We start from the raw sequence: 17,500 nt of genomic DNA, 5'->3' as shown, positions 1-17,500 counted from the left end.
ACCGAGTATATAGGACGCGGGCAGAGCGCTCTGTCTCAGCGGTAGGGAACTGGTTTCGGACCAGAACGATTGCTTCATAGAAGTTTTTATATCGGAAAGTAAACAGTTTTAATTGTTTCTAACATAATAACTTGTACATAATAACATAATTATAAGGTTCCATGGAATTCTGGATTTCCTATTAATGACAAGTTTTTGTTGTGTATTTATAAATGTGGCCCCGTTAAACACACATACTTAGCCTAGCTGCTCCATTAAGCTAATCAGCTCTCATGGCTATTCATGAATCTGAAATGCAGGACATGGAAACCTTCTTTCCTTTAACCACAGCTATGGATAATCAATTTATCTAGAAGGTCGTTGAATGTTCTCTCTTTAGAAACTATTAGAGTGTGTTTTGTGGATTAAAACGAATGACCGGATGATGAATTGGCTCTGCATCTAATTATTTCCCTACACACTTTTTTTTTCTTCCCTGTGCTGGAGTGAACTTTGACCCTCTCAGTTTCCTGTTGTGGATGTGTCCTACGGCCCTAACATTTGGGCTTTCTGCAATGATAACATAGATGCTTCTGGAATGTTTTCTTTTCTCTTTTTTTTTTGGAGCACTGAGATCCTAACGGTGGCTTGTGTGTAGGTGTGTGTGTGCGTGGATCAGTGTTTGTGTCTGTGTGTATGTGTGTGTGTGTGTGTTTGAGAGCTGTGGCTCTGCACATTCCTTCAGTAATCCAAGCTCAACACAACCAGCTATGTGGAATATTTAGACAAAGCTGAGAAGTTTCAGTGGTTTTATAACATTTTTTTGAAACATAATACCGATTTAAGAATGTCTTCCATTCTCCCTTCTCCATTTCCTTTGCTATCTATCCCTTTCTCTATCTCTCATTCACTCTCATTCATTATTTCTCTTTGTCTCTTTCTCTCTGTCTCTCTGTCTTTCTCTCTCTGTCTCTCTCTCTGACCTCTCTCTTTCTCTCTCTCTCCCCCCTCTTGCTCTCTCATCTCCATTCATCCTTGTTCTCTCTCTCCCTCCCCTTCTCCTCCCTTGACTTCAACCTCTGGGCCCTGACCTCCACTGCCTGCTGTTTTCAGACGGTGATGGTGTCCTTAGAGGGCCTGAACAAGATTGTGGACCCCTCCCAGCTGACAGCTGACTTCGAGGGCAGCCTGGAGTACAACCATGAGGACTGGATTGAGGTGGGTTGGTTACTCTCTCTCTGGAGATTCAGCCTAGTTTAGTCTTTTTGCGGCGGATCATGAACAGCACAAACAACCCAAGTTGTGCGACGACTAGATCCCAGAAAATTGTTTGGTGTCGCGTCTAATAATAGAAGGCCGTTTTCTGCTATGCTGGCTAAGTGCTTGTAAAGCTCTTTTGTAAATAGTACGCGGCTGCACCGTTTCTTATCAGTACCTTTCAGATTGTGTTTTATCGCTTCATCCCATATAGGCCACTGTTCAAATCCTTTAACACTCCGATCAGCGACCTATCGAGCCGCAATCATCGACCCCCCGTCGCCTCCCGCGTGTCACGCCCCGCTGTCCTCCCCCTACCTCGCAGGTGCGGCTCTCCTTCGAGACGTTCGCCGGCGACGCGGCCCGCGCCCTGTCTCGCCTGGAGGAGCTCCAGGAGACCCTCTCCCAGCGGGACCTGCCCCGGGACCTGGAGGGGGCCCGCCGGCTGATGGAGGACCACGCAGGGCTCAAGAAGCGGGCCACCAAAGCCTCCGTGGAGGAGCTGGACGCCCAGGGGAAGAGGCTGCTGCAGAGGCTGCAGACCCTCACCGCCAGTACCACCGCTGGCGGCGGCGGCGGTGTTGTCTGCGCCGGAGACGGTAGCTATGGTAACCGAGGAGGAGGAGGAGGAGGAGGAGGAGGAGGAGGCGGAGCGAGCGGCGACGCCAACGACTACCACCACCTCCTCCAGCCACACCACCCGCCGCACCACGGCGGGGGGTCGGAGGGGTACCAGAGGCACGCCGACGCCCACCACCTGGCCGGCAGCGTGACGGGCGTGCTGGAGAAGCTGCACGGCACGCGGCAGCACCTGCAGCAGCTCTGGCACATGAGGAAGCTGAAGCTGGACCAGTGCTTCCAGCTCCGTCTGTTTGAGCAGGACGCCGAGAAGGTGGGTCCGACCCAGACCCCTGACCCCTGACCCCTGACCCCTGACCCCTGATTCCGACCCCGACCCTATCCCCAGGGGCACCGCTCCCATGTTTTCCTGTTTCCCCTTATCCTTTGTATTCCTTATTTTTTCTGGGAAAAGGAATATCCGGTATAGAAATGTAATGAGATACATGGAATGAATGTCCCCAAAGAAGTCAGAGAACAGTGTGCCAGGGCCTCAAAAGTAATGGATTCTCAAAATCCGAAATAAAATATGAAAACCCAACCCTAACCGCTAAACTTATCCCTAACCCTAACCCTAACCATAACCATAACCCTACCGCTAACCCTAACCCTAACCTAATTCCATGGGCTCTCGCTGGCTGCTGTTCGAAAATTGCAACTTTCTGCTTCCGCACATTTAAGGGGCATAACAGGTGTATTTATAGGGATGAATGTGTTGCAATTCAGTGTGTTTTTTTGCATCGGAAATGTGCAATGCCTCAGCCCATAGTTTCTAGTGAACGATACTATTTAAGACAACGAAATGGTACAGATATATCATGATTCTTATAGCAGTATTGTCATTGTACATGGACCAAACTGTATATATAAAGTGGAAGATGTGGAAAAATGCAAATGGATATGCTGTTTACATTGCATTTGCATTGGCATAAATGCATACCAGACTATGCCCTGCATTTTAAAATATGACAATTATTTGATCCCAAGATGGGCTTTGATCCCATGCAGGCCAGATTATAGCGGCTCTGTTACTGAGGAACATATGCAAGTAGTTATTTCTACCCCTGACAGAGATCTCTTTTATTTTATTTAATGCATTTTTCATTCAAAACACAGATGTGTTTGTGTGTGTGTGTGTGTGTGTGTGTGTGTGTGTGTGTGTGTGTGTGTGTGTGTTTGCGTGTGTGTGTGTGTAGGTGCATGCTTGTGGGGATTTTGTGTGCATTCCGGGAAGAGCCTTGCAAGCTGGGCAGCAGACGCTCATGCATAAACACATACAGGCACACGCACACAAACATACACATACTCACGCAAATACTCACGTTGACACACACAGACACATACACACTAACATAGACACACACACACACACACTCACATAGATACATAGACACAAAGACACACACACACACAGTCATACAGACACACACACACAGTCACACAGACACACTCACTCACATAGACACACACAGACACACACACGCACAGCTGACATAATCTAGATGTCTTTCTCTTACTCATTAGGGACAATAACACGTCTCCCTCTTAAAACATCAGTCGAGGGAAACACAGCCGCCATGTTTTACTCTATCTGATGTCACATCTTGTGAGCGGAAAGTGAGGCGACGAAAGCCAACAGCTACAGATCTGAAGCGTCCATATTTTGACGTCCAACTTTTGAAACAATCCCTGTTTTTCTTCCAGCTTCCCTTTTTTCTTGGAGATCTCGTCGACCAAATCAATCAAGCCGAGTGCATTTTATGTGTATAGCCGTCAAAACACAGTTACAGCCTCATGGGGCTTTATGACACCCCTCTTACCCTAACCCCATAAAGAACCTTTAACGCTCAAGGAAGAAAGCTTGGCAAGGAAGGCGGAAAGAGGGATTCCTCGTTCCAGCGACGGTTAGGGGTGCAACGGGTGCCATAATGTCTAAGCATAAACTTATAGTAGCATAACAGGCAAGACACTTTAAGTTAAATTAAATAGCTTGAGAGTGCTTCGTGTCTTTAGGGGTGCAGAAGTGCTGGCATGTGAGTCCAGCTGGTAACCAGGCGTCAAGTCGTGTTCCCAGCAACACACCTAAATACTTATTTACATTTACTTTTAGGGCATTTAGCAGACACTTTTATCCGAAGCGACTTACAATAAGTACATTTCTCAGAAGAAAGAGAAACAGCAATATATTGCTGTACGTACAGTAAGGATGTTCATAGAAACTAAGTGTAAGTGCCAAGCACTAACTATCGCCAGGTTATCCCATACCCCGTGTACAACAAAGATAACTAGGACGAGATGCTGCACGATGCTTAGCACTATACCCATATGAAAGATGCATCTTTTGTTTTCTTTTGTCTTCGCTCTAATCCGATTGGTCCTTCTCTTGTCTCCCCCCCAGATGTTTGACTGGATCATGCACAACAAGGGCCTCTTCCTGACCAGCTACACGGAGATCGGCAGGAACAACCAGCACGCCGTGGAGCTGCAGACACAGCACAACCACTTCGCCATGAACTGCATGGTAGGACACGCCTCCTCTAGGACAGACACACACCCACACACACGCATACGCACACACGCGCACACGCAGACACACATGCGGACAGACAGAATGCATGGTAGGACACGCTTCTTTTCAGACACAAACGCACACAAACACACACACACACACAGGCAGACAGACACACACACACACAGACACATGTGTACATATACACATACACACACACATACAGACACACCCACACATATACATACATACATACTGCATGACAAATACATACATACATACATACATGCATAATGCGTGCGCATGGTAGGACATGCTTCCTCTATGAGATGAACACCCAGGCATGCACACAAACACACACACACATACACTCACACGCACACATATATAAGCTTGTGTTGTCACACGGGGGTAAGAGGCTAAAACAAAGGGAATAGATGGTGGCTTTATCTCCACACCCGCTTGCACTGACCGCTTGCCTGACTCAAAGCCACCCCCCCCCCCCGCCAAACACCCATTCTCCTTTTGTTCTCTTCTCCTCCGGACTCCATAAAGTATGTTCTCTCCGTTCTCCTGAGACACTCCCTAGCCCTCTCCTCCTCCTCCTCCTCCTCCTCCTCCTCCTCCTCCTCCTGCTGCTCTGTCCTGTCAGCCCTCATTATCTCAGTCGCTGTCATGTGACTTGCCCTAAAGCAGGGCGCTGTGCCTGGCTGTGTTGGTGTGCAGCCCGCTGTGGTCTGCAGCCCGCGGGGCACAGCGGTGCTGGGTTGGGGGGGTGGAGGCGGGGAACCAGACCTGGGCAGCGGGTGGACTGGCTGCCCTGGCTGACTCTCGTTTGTTTTGATAGCTTTTCGTTTTTGAGCTTCTTTCTTTCTTTCTTTCTCCCTCTATCCATCCATCTGTCTCCCTATCTCTCTCTCACACTATTTCCCTGTTTATCAATCTCTTTAGCTCTCTCTTGATCTCCCGCCATATTTATCTCTACCTCTATCTCACTCCATCTCTCTCTCTCTCTCTCTCTCTCGCTCTTTCTCTTTCTCTCTCTCTCTCTCTCTCTCTCTCACTACCTCTCTCTTGCGCGCTTGCGCTCTCTCTCTCTCTCTCTTTCTCTCTCTCTCTCTCTCTCGCTCTCTCTCTTTCTCTTTCTCTCTCTCTCTCTCTCACTACCTCTCTCTTGCGCGCTTGCGCTCTCTCTCTCTTTCTCTCTCTCTCTCTCTCTCTCTCTAACTCTCTCACTCTCTCTCTCTCTCTCTCTCTCTCTCCTTCTGTCTCTCTACCATCAAACACATGTTTATTTCTCCTGGTCCCAGACGGATGCGTTGCCCCATCCTGCATGGGATTGTTGTTCTTGTGTGGTCTGTCATTGGGCCCTGCGGCCCAGCGGCCGAGCCACTAAGGCCCGGAGCGCAGCCCGGAACATGGGCGTGGACCCGGGTCAAACAGTCCGTCGTCGTCGCCCCCGTCGCCCCCGTCCCCCACCACACCCTGCTGCTGCTGCTGCTGCTGCTGCTGCGGCGGCCATGTTGTCTAAACAGAGATAGCTTTGGCTTCGGAGGCTCCGCCGGTCGGAGCTTCCTCTGGAGCAGAGCGGCAAAACAAGCTCACAAAACACATCTTTCCTGTTGATGACTCCCATAGCCCCGGGAGCGGATGTGGAGGGCTCTTAACGGCAGGGCTGCAGGATGCACGTGCAACGTCTTATTCTTGGGACTCAGTGTTTTCTCGGTATTGCGGCGGTCAATTGAACCGGTAAGAAAGAAAGAAAGAAAAAAACAATGTGATAGAAAATATAAAACGATCTGACACAGTTGAACGATTAAAGCACGGCTGATGGGGATTTAACAGTGGTTGCTTTAGTTCTTACACTGGCTGTACTATTAAGTATATCTCTACATTTAGTAAGCTGTTTGGCTGATTACTTTGACTTGCTTCAAGGAAAGGAGGAAAGGAAGTCGAGTCTCCTCGGGGGTCAATGTGGGGTACCGTTATGATTCCCTTTCTGGAGCTTATAGTACAGACGCCCCACCTCTCTGCCCAGAGCAGCTAGGGGGAGGCGTCTAGCTCAGGGACACCTCGACACCCAGCTAGGAGCAGCCGGGGATCAAACCAGCAACCTACTGTCTACCAGAAAGTTATGGTGCTGCAAAGCGTAGTGAAAGAAAGTAGCCGAAGCGATTCGTGATATCGTACACACCTCACACTCCTCTCTGTAGTAGTGATTATTGCATGCTGTGCTTAAAGAAGTCACGGGGAGAAACTGGGGCAGACGTGGGTTTTCATTTTGGACCTCCTGCTGGGGGATCCTGCCGGCCCCCCTGCTGTGGCCGTGAGCCCCCCACCCTGGGCACGGTGTGTCAACACCGGAAACAGGGAGTGACCCGGTACCACACCACTGGAGTAGAGAACACACAGGGGGGGTGCTCTGGATACACACGCACACACACGTGCACATACGCACATACACACACAAACACTCATGAGGCATATGTGATCAATGCGATTACCCTCTCTCTCACGCACAAACACAAACACACAAACGCTCATATAGTCATATGTGATTACACTCACACACTCACACATACACACACCCACACGCACACATACAGTTTGGTGGACCACTGCTCCCTCAGCCCATTCTCTCACAGGATGTGCAGCTTCCCCTTCCTGTATGGTGCATGACTGGCTGATAACACACCTTGTCAGGCTCAGGGCGGGGGGGGGGGGGGTCCAGCTGTGTGTGTGTTTGTGTGTGTGTGTAAGCATATTGACCACATATGCCTGCACAAGTGTCTTTGTGTTTATGCGTGTGTGTATTTATTCGTAAGAGTGTGTGTGAGAGTAGTAGTTTTGGTGTGTGTGTGTGTGTGTATTTGTTACAGTGTTTGTATGTGTGTGAGAGAGTATTTGTGTGTGTGTTTGTGTGCGTGTGATACATTCAAGAAACTCCAAGCTAGTAGGGTTGAAGTGACTGGGTTGAAGGGGGCCTGCTGAAGAGAGGTGTCGAATGACTTATTCATGGTTTCGGAAAGGGCTTGTGGAAAACAGGCATACAAAAATAATATATAAAACATCCACACAAAAGCTTCGGTTTTCAAGCAGCTCAAAAGCAATAACATGTATTTTTCTATTTTGGAGCTCATGTACACATTTACAGTAAACAGTACGTACATTAACAACCACAAACGACTCAATAGACACACTGAAAAACACATACACACAAAACTCTCTCTTCCCCAACCGGTACTTAACTCAAGGTTTACACCTGCCCATGAGCCAATGATCCTTGGCTTCGAACTACAAACATTAAACTGAACTCTTTTCATCCGCAGTACACTATCTGTCGGGGTTTATTTTAGCACCATAAAACATTTCTGACAGGTTGACGTGATGTTTCTACTCTGAGCCCCGCCAGGGGAAAGGCTGCGTTGAGATTACTGACTTTGATGCCTGGCAGTTATTACAGTCTTTCCTAAAGACCGTAAAGTGTCTTGCAGTTTTGTTTTGAGCGCTATGCGTTGATTTCTGGAGGCAGGTGAGGGTTGTAACATCAGGGAGCAGGGGGCAGAACTGCTGATGTGCGGTACCTCGTTGGAAAACGACGGTTGTCATGGCAACCGACGAACCACGGCAAGGCGTATTCAATGGTGGTCTTTTTTTTTTTCAGCACCTGTGATGCCCTTGATGATTTGAAGTGCCTGTAGCTTCCTGCCTGTGTAAATTACAATCAGCAATTATACAGCATGTTTGAAAGTATTTCAATTAGGCTAACGACAATGTTGACACAGTTCGCAAAATCGAATCCGAATTTTCCTTCAACAAAAAGAAAGAGAAATAAATACAACTGTCATGTTTAACTCCACGGCTTTGATCCAAACAGTCAACGTTTATATTGTACACATTTTTATCCATGACTCTCTCTTCTCTGATTCAGCAGTCTTGTTCCTCTTCCGCTCTCTTGTCTCTCGTCCTTCTCTAGAACTTTCTTAAATATCTCCCTGGCTCCCTTCTTCACCCGCCCACCTGCTGTCCCCCCCGTCATCAGTCTTACCCCTGTGAGCTTTAATCCCAGGATTACTTCCTCCGCACCACCCTGGCGCTTTGCCTCCTTCCCTGGACATCTCCTCGATCTCACTCCTTCTCGCTTATTCTCAGTCTTGCTCTGTCCCACTCTAACTCACTCTCTCTCTCTCTTACTTTTGTTCACACTTGCTCACACTAACTCGCCCTCTCATTCTCTTGCTCTTACTCTCACTATCGCTCTAGATCTCTCTCTCACTCTCTCTCACTCGCTTTCGCTCACAGTCTCTCACTTGCCCTATCGCTCTGTCGCTCCCACGCTCTCTCTCACTCTTTCCCTCTCACTCTGGCTCTCTCTCCCTCTCACTCTGACTCTCTCTCCCTCTCACTCTAACACTCTCGCTCTCAGTCTGACTCTCTCCTTCTCGCTCTCTCTACCTCACTCTCTCTCACTCTCACTCTGACTCTCTCCCTCTCAATCTGACTCTCTCCCTCACACTCTGACTCCCTCTCACTGTCTCTCACTCTCTCTCCCTCTCACTCTGACTCTCTCCCTCTCACTCTGACTCTCTCCTTCTCGCTCTCTCTCCCTTTCTCTCTCTCCCTCTCACTCTGACTCTCTCCCTCTCAATCTGACTCTCTCCCTCACACTCTGACTCTCTTGCTCCCTCTCACTCTCTCTCACTCTCTCTCCCTCTCACTCTGACTCTCTCCCTCTCAATCTGACTCTCTCCCTCTCACTCTGACTCTCTCCCTCTCACTCTGACTCTCTCTCCCTCTTACTCTGACTCTCTCTCCCTCTCTCTCTCTCTCCCTCACACTCTGACTCTCTCTCACTCTGACTCTCTCTCCCTCTTACTCTGACTCTCTCTCCCTCTCTCTCTCTCTCCCTCACACTCTGACTCTCTCTCACTCTGACTCTCTCCCTCTTTCTCTCTCCCTCACACTCTCCCTCCCTCTCAATCTGGCACTGTCTCTGGCTCTCTCTCCCTCTCACTCTGACTCCCTCTCTCTCTCTCTCTCTCTCTCTGACTCTATCTCTCTCTCTTACTTTTGTTCACACTCGCTCACTGTAACTCGCCCTCTCGTTCTCTTGCTCTTACGCTCACTTTCGCTCTAGATCTCTCTCACTCTCACTCTTACTCTCTCTCACTCGCTTTCGCTCACATTCTCTCACTTGCTCTATCGCTCTGTCGCTCCCACGCTCTCTCTCTCTCTCTCTCCCTCACACTCTGACTCTCTTCCTCTCACTCTCTCTCCCTCTCACTCTGACTCTCTCTCCCTCTCACTCTGACTCTCTCCCTCTCGCTCTGACTCTCTCTCCCTCTCACTCTGACTCTCTCTCCCTCTCGCTTATTCTCAGTCTTGCTCTGTCCCACTCTAACTCGCTATTTCACTATTGCTCTAACTCTCAGTCTCACTATCGTGCTCGCTCTTTCTCTTCTCGCTCACTCTTACTCTCTCACTCGCTTTCGCTCACATTCTCTCACTTGCCATATCGCTCTTTCGCTCCCAAGCTCTCTCTCACTCTTTCCCTCTCACTCTGACTCTCTCTCCCTCTCACTCTGACTCTCTCTCCCTCTCTCTCTCTCCCTCTCCCTCTCTCTCTCTCTCCCTCACACTCTGACTCTCTCTCTCCCTCTCACTCTCTCTCACTCTCAATCTGACTCTCTCCCTCTCAATCTGATTCTCTCTCCCTCTCACTCTGGCCCTGTCTCTATCTCTCTCATTCTCACTCTGACTCTCTCCCTCTCCCTCTCTCTCTCTGACTCTATCTCTCTCTCCCTCTCAATCTGACTGTCACTCCCTCTCACTCTGGCTCTCTCTCTCCCTCTCACTCTCTGACTCTCTCTCCTTCTCTCTCTCCCTCTCCCTCTCCCTCTCTCTCTCTGACTCTCTCTCCTTCTCTCTCTCACTCTCTCTCACTCTCACTCTGGCTCTCTCTCTGGCTCTCCTCTAATTAGTCCATCTCGCAGTAGCTCCAGCAGGCTGGCGCCGGCTCAGGCCCGTCTGTGTGGTATTTATCCTCCTCCTTCCTAACATCTCACAGATGGACGAGAGGCCTTGAGGCTTATTATTGGAGGACGAGAGGTCAAGCCTCTTCTCTGCCTGTGTGTGTGCGTGCGTGTGTGTATATGTATCTGCAGTATCATCTGCTATCTGTTACTAGCGCACACACACACACACACGCGCGCGCGCACGCACACACACATAGAGCCATTAACGATGCAATGCTCTGCTTGTCAACTTAAATGAGGGAGCACCCTCTGACAGACAGACAGATTGATAAGAGTATACTACGACTGTGAGTGCACATTAAGATGGCCTACATTTTCTTTAGGTGACAGGCTGAACTGAGCGTTCATCCTGATACACGCGTCACAGTGATGCTGTTCTCCCTGGGTGGTAGGTAACGCTGGAGGGCTCTGAGCCCTACCCCCCCAGGTTAAGGGTGGAGTTTATTATGGACTCTTGTGGAGCACTGCAGTAAAATGCTCAATAGTGCGTGGTTTCAATAATGTAGCATATGCTGGGCACTTTAGGAACACATTTATAACGGTCAATAATGGATTGTTTCACTAATGTAGTATAACCCGGTGAATAATGTCAGCCTCGACTCTACACACCATTTGTTTTCGGCCATTTTCGTCGCTACTACTCATATTGTGTTGGAGGCCTATATCGACTTATATTCGTAAATCTATATAGGCATTTATATTCGTATATTTTAGTTTCCTGGGACTCCTTAATGTCGTGGCAGGGAGTAATAAAGTACATCTGAACCCATCTTATCCCGAGAGACATGGGTAAGTCAGCCAGCGAGGTTAGGATCGTTTCCTTTTTGTGGCCTCCACTCCTGAAGCGTCTGTGTTTGCTCTTCATGTTTAAAGATCAGTTGAAGCTGCGTCCACATCCAGTGGAGGGGGGGGGGGGGGGATATATGCTCCTGTCCAGCGCGACCTGGCTTGGCAGGGTCAACAACAGCCTGAGCTGGAGATAGAGATCAGCTGTTTATTCTCCGTACAAAACGCTGACTGTCAGAGAGGTAGTGTTACTAGAGTGTTAAAAAAACAACTCTAGAATAAAAAGGCTGAAAGGGGGGATGAATACATAAATATATATATATATATGATTTGTGCAGTGTTTATTGATTATTTTATAGCTGCTTTGGTGGAGGGGGTGGATCATTTCCAAACCAGTATAAACCTTTAAATTGCACCTCAACGTCAACATCTGTTGACGACACAGAAGCAGTCTTTACTCTGGGCAGAGCGGGACGAGGTAGTCAGTGATTTGTCGGCTCTTAATGAGTGACAGAGCATATTTAAAACCGCGTTAGGCTTTGTGTGAGAAGGACAGCTGTTGCCGTCCAGATGGAGATGCAAAACAGCAATTAAAAACAAAGGCGGCTGTCTGTATGTATGAGTGACTCATCACGGCCCAACCTCACCTGGCCCCCTCTTTGGTAGACACTCACTAGTACCTTGCTCTGAGGGGTGAGTGGGGTACGGTTTGAGATTCAGGAGCTGCTTCTCAAAAAACCATGTTCTACAAACACAGGACAGAAGAGCTGATGAAATATCGGATCAAAACCCAGCGTTGGATCGGTTTTCTGTTTCGGCCAGTGCTTACGCAACGCAAACGTTGGTATCGAATTGTGAACATAAACGCCAAAAGGTGGACACAGTTTGAAAAATAGTCTGTTCCGATGCATTTAAAAGCCATCAATCTCGGAAATTCTGCAACGCCGAAACTTCCTGTCTACTGTTTGCTACAAAACACATCCCGAATGTCTTTCCTCTGATGAATGAAGTACATCTTCAGTTATATTCCTGTTGACGTTGCTGCTTCCGAAGACTCCAGTTGGGAGCAGCTGCTGGCGAAAAATGAATTGCATTGATCCAGTATTAGAATATAATACGACACAAACACATATTTTAACGGGGTCGTAATAAAGGCTTACCGCTTCAGTATTTGTTAAGCGTTACCATACCCCCGTCTAGCCCGACAGTAGAAACAAGCCACTCGATATGCTGTATTTCCACAGAGAGAAGGGTTGACTTCTTCTTCTTCGTGTTGCTCATCTACTTAGGGCGATGCGGTTGGAAAACTCTAAATCAAAAGCGCTGTGCGAGGTTCCATGATAAAAGGAGCAGACGGCAACCCCCACACACACACGGGAGGAATCCTAATGCCTTTTTACCGCTGCTAGCCTCACCTTTTGCCTCCCATTGTGATCGAAACAAGCCATAATAGCTGCCAGGAGCCGTAATTGAGTGGAATAATAACAGTCTGTTAACACAGTGGTTAATTAGTGTGTGCTGATCCGTGCCTATCTACACAACACAGCTTGGGGCCCGAGTATTAATAACCAAATATAAGAAACACACAGGGTGGAGAATGAATGCAATGTTTCTGTTTTCAGTGTTCAGACAGGGTTCCCTGTTATGAGCGCACCCCTTTGAAAGATTTGGCCGTTTGGAGTGAGGCCCCAGGTTGTTTTTGACATTTTCTAGGTCGACTTGTAAATCAGCCATGATTTCTGTTCAGCTCCGCCCTTCTCGTGGTGAATGTGGGTTCTGAATATGAGCAGTTGGCATGCCATTGACAGCCATTATATTGCATTTGTGTGTTCAGCATCTTCCCATAGCTGTTTCTTTGTTTTAGCCAACACGTGTCAGCGCATATAAACTGCCCTGGCTAGGTAACATAACAAATCAAAGTTTGATTCTGTGCAGCCGCTGTGCATGCTCACAGATTTATAGACTGAGAGGCGCACACTTAGGATTCTTGAATGATAAATGTGGTGGTCGAGGGCAAGGGGGGGTCCTTTGATCAGACTCTAGATTTTTGCTATTGCTTCAAACCACCGATTGCAATGAACTGGCTAAGTATGGAAAAAGAAAGAATTGCATTAAGTTGACAGTCTCGTTTTACATACATTCATACAACCAGGAAAGAATCGAGCACTTCATTTGATTCAGAATTGAATGCTTAGGCTGCCTTCCAATCGGTTATAAAACACCCTCTCCTACACTTAACCTTGGCACAGATAGAAATGGTGTTCTGCAATTCTAACTGTGTCTCTTAAGTCTGTTTGTATGTGCAGTAGCGTCTCAAGACAGAATCAACCATTTGTGGGCACTGTGAGAGAAACCTACCTTGCCAAGGAGTTCATATGTACTATCTTGTGTCGGACAAACCAAGACACAGGGGGCGCTGCTGTGTGTGTGTTTGTGTGTGTGTGTGCGTTTGTGAAGGCTTGTGCGCGCTTTTGTTTTACTTCACACCCTGCTGGACTCTAACATTGCCCCTCTCCCGCGTGTCTCCTCCAGAACGTGTACGTGAACATCAACCGCATCATGTCGGTGGGGAACCGGCTGCTGGAGTCGGGCCACTACGCCTCCCAGCAGATCCAGCAGATCTCGGGTCAGCTGGAGGCGGAGTGGAAGGCCTTCGCCGCCGCGCTGGACGAGCGCAGCACGCTGCTGGAGATGTCCGCCAGCTTCCACCAGAAGCCGACCAGGTAGGAGGAGGAGGAGGGGGAGGAGGAGGGGGAGGAGGGGGAGGAGGAGGAGGGGGAAGAGGAGGAGGAGGGGAGGAGGGGGAGGAGGAGGGGGAGAGGGAGAGGAGAGGAGGAGGAGGAGGGGGAGGAGGAGGAGCAGAGGAGGGGGAGGGGGAGGAGGAGGAGGAGGGGAGGGGAGGAGGAGGGGAGGAGGGGTGAGGAGGAGGAGCGGGAGGAGGAGGGGGAGGGAGGAGGGGGAGGGGGAGGAGGAGGGGTAGGAGGGGGAGGAGGGGGAGGGGGTGGAGGAGGAGGAGGGGGAGAGGAGGAGGAGGGGGAGGAGGAGGAGCGGAGGAGGAGGGGGAGGGGTGAGGAGGAGGGGGAGGAGGAGGGGTAGGAGGAGGAGGGGTGGAGGAGGAGGAGGGGGAGGGGGAGAGGAGGAGAGTAGGGGGGGAGGAGGAGGAGGAGGAGGGGGGTGGAGGAGAGGAGGAGGGGAGGAGGAGGAGGGGGAGGAGGAGGGGAGGAGGAGGAGGAGGAGGGCGGAGGAGGAGGAGGTGGATGGGGGAGTGAGGAGGAGGAGGAGGAGGAGGGGGAGGAGGAGGAGGAGGAGGTGGATGGGGGTGGAGGAGGAGGAGGAGGAGGACACATATACACTCACTCACATATACATACACACATACACACACATAAGCTTATGAAGATACACATACACACACATACACACACACACACACACACACTGTGGAACACGCCTACTGACCCTCTCGCTCTCCCGCTCTACATTTTCTCTCAACTATTTTTAAACGTGTGTTTCCGTCAACGTGACTTTGTGTGTCTGTGTGTGTGTATGTGTGTGTGTTGGGGTGCCTGTGTGTGTGTTTTTGCACATGTTACTATGTGTATGTGACTATTTGTGTGTGCGCACACACACATTGATGTGTATCTGTGTGTGTGTGTGTGTGTGTCTGATGTGTGTGTGTCTACCCGCGCCGTAGTACATGGGCAACGTGGAGCCGTGGTGTAAGGCCTGTGGCGAGGGCGATCTGCCCTCAGAGCTACAGGACCTGGAAGATACCATCCACCACCACCAGGGGCTGTATGAGCACGTCACCACCGCATACTCAGAGGTCAGTCCCCACACACACACACGCACGCACGCACACACTCACACAAACCCTCATGAAGGCAGATGTGGTCAATGTGACTGCACTCACACACACGCTCAAACTCACATTCACACACTCGTAAACAAACACGGTGCAGCTTCCGTCCATGTATATGTAATTAGTCATGCAGCCAGATACATCCACTCATCCTCATTAATCCAGGTATCGTTCTCTATCCATTAATTCATTGATCATCTATTCATCGGTCCATTCACTCATCCTTTCGTGCTCCCGCCCATCTATCCATCAAATCATCAATCAATAAATCATCAATTCATCCATTAATCAACCATCATCCATCGTCCATCAACCCTCATTCATCCATCCATCGAGCTGCCCTCTACTCCATCGGCCTGTGGTCACCGTACTCTTCCCCCCCCCCCAGGTGAGCCAGGACGGGAAGTCCCTGCTGGACAAGCTGCAGCGCCCCCTGACCCCTGGCAGCACCGACTCCCTGACCGCGTCGGCCAACTACTCCAAGGCGGTGCACCACGTGCTCGACATCATCCACGAGGTGCTGCACCACCAGCGGCAGCTGGAGAACATCTGGCAGCACCGCAAGGTGCGGCTGCACCAGCGCCTGCAGCTCTGCGTCTTCCAGCAGGACGTCCAGCAGGTGACATACAGACCTCCGTGTTAAGGGCGTGTGTGTGTGTGTGTGTGTGTGGAGAAGTGTGTGAGAATCCGAAGTTCCTGCTCGTTACGAACTCGCCCCCCTTTGGCCGGTACGTGAACTGCAGCCTGCTGATGTATGGACTTCTGTGTTAAGTGTACTTTGAAGTGCGTAAGTGTGTGAGAATCTGGTTCCTGCTCGTTACCGCCCCACATTGGGCGATTTGTGAACTGCAGCCCAAAGAACAGACGTTTTTGCGATTATCCGCCCTTAGAGGTCACTTACTTATTTTTCCCGGAAGAACCGGTCAGGTTTGAATAGAATAGAAATCAGCCCAGTTTTGTTATTTCAAACAGTGAGAGCAGGAAAGGTCTCCTTTTCAAGTAAATTACGACCTGTTTATAAATTGGAAATTTTAATGGTTTTCTTAATTAAAAAATGCTGCACCTAGGCCAAAAACACAAAGTATATGAGCTTGACGTTAATATGAACATATCCATATTAACCTTTCAGGAGCATCAATATCAACAACAAATGAGACGTTTCACTGGCTATTTCTTCAAGCAACTCCACTGCCAAACTGACACCCCCATCCAGCATTTCACATGGCCTGCTTACCATTTTTAGAAGAGATGTCGATATTATTCAAGCTAGTGGGATAAAATTGAGCACTGATGCTTTTAGAGAAACCTTCAAAAAATGATTTTAGTTAATAAAACATGAAATAGAACCAACCTTCAAATACGGTCGGCTACGCAGACTTGAATACAGCTGCGCAGACTTAAATACAGCTACGAAGACTTAAACACAGCTATACATTGTTAAATACACTTAATACATCCATCAAATACCCAAAATGTGATACATTCTTTCTTGAATACTTTAATGCTTTCACATTTACATTAACTGATGTTAACCAATTATGTCGACCGGATCAAAGTAGCATTTAAATCATCCTAATGCACTTCTTATAGTGCAGTTATGAATCACCTCTGTATCTCGACTGCAGCTGTGACTACAAAACATACTCCATACAGTAGAAAAACAATGTGATCCTTTTCACTTGAAACCTCAACTTCAAAGCATCCGCCACCAGTCTTCAATCGCTCCCTGCTGGGCCTTAAGAAAGAGGGAGAAATATGGAGACAGAGGGAGGATTGAGTTATCAACACCCAAGCCACCCCTCCACCTCTCACAAGTGTGTGGATGGCAGAGCTCTGAGATTAGAAACGACAGCGTCTCTCGTCTCGAGCCCCACTCCCTTCCCTCTATCTCCCCCTATCTCCCTCTTTCATCATCCGGTTACATCCATATCGCCATGGCGCTCTCTCCCTGTCTCTGTTTCTGTATCTGTCTCTCTCTTCCTGTCTCCGTCTCCGTCTCTCTGTATCTGTCTCTATCTCCCTGTCTCTGTTTCTGTCTCTCTCTCTCCCTGTCTCTGTATCTCTCTCTCTCCCTGTCTCTGTATCTGTCTCTCTCCCTGTCTCTGTATCTATCTCTCTTTCCCTATCTCTGTCCCTCTATCTGTCTCCCTCTCTCTCTCTCTCTCTCTGTCTCCGTATCTGTCTCTCTCCCTGTCTTTGTCTCTGACCTGTCTCTCTCTCTCTCCCTGTCTCTGTATCTGTCTCTCTCTCTCCCTGTCTCTGGATCTGTCTCTCTCTCCCTATCTCCGGATCTGTCTCTCTCTCTCTCTCTCTCTCTCTCTCTCTCTCTCTCCCTCAACCTCTCTCTCCCTCTCTTTATGTCTCCCTCGCCATCTAATTCTTTCCTCTGCCCTCTCCATTGCCCCCTCACCCTCCCTCCCCTCACCTCCCTCCCTCCTTTTCTCTCACTCGCCG

At 49.1% G+C, this 17,500-nt stretch overlaps 1 protein-coding gene across 1 annotated transcript in view; it reads left to right on the top strand.

Moving 5' to 3' along the window:
- LOC307080559 (triple functional domain protein-like) overlaps nt 1–17,500 on the top strand; it is a 132,815-nt gene that overhangs the window by 42,630 nt on the left and 72,685 nt on the right. Inside the window, 7 exon segments of the mRNA XM_079743321.1 lie at nt 1,093–1,197; nt 1,562–2,128; nt 4,253–4,375; nt 13,717–13,897; nt 13,900–13,907; nt 14,879–15,010; nt 15,435–15,665. Coding sequence (XP_079599447.1) covers nt 1,093–1,197; nt 1,562–2,128; nt 4,253–4,375; nt 13,717–13,897; nt 13,900–13,907; nt 14,879–15,010; nt 15,435–15,665 — 1,347 coding nt within the window.

Source organism: Pollachius pollachius (genome assembly GCF_949987615.1).
Source record: "Pollachius pollachius genome assembly, chromosome: 1".
Taxonomy (NCBI): Eukaryota; Metazoa; Chordata; class Actinopteri; order Gadiformes; family Gadidae; genus Pollachius; species Pollachius pollachius.
The sequence above is the reverse complement of the archived record's forward strand: the minus strand, read 5'-3'. Positions and strand labels throughout refer to the sequence as shown.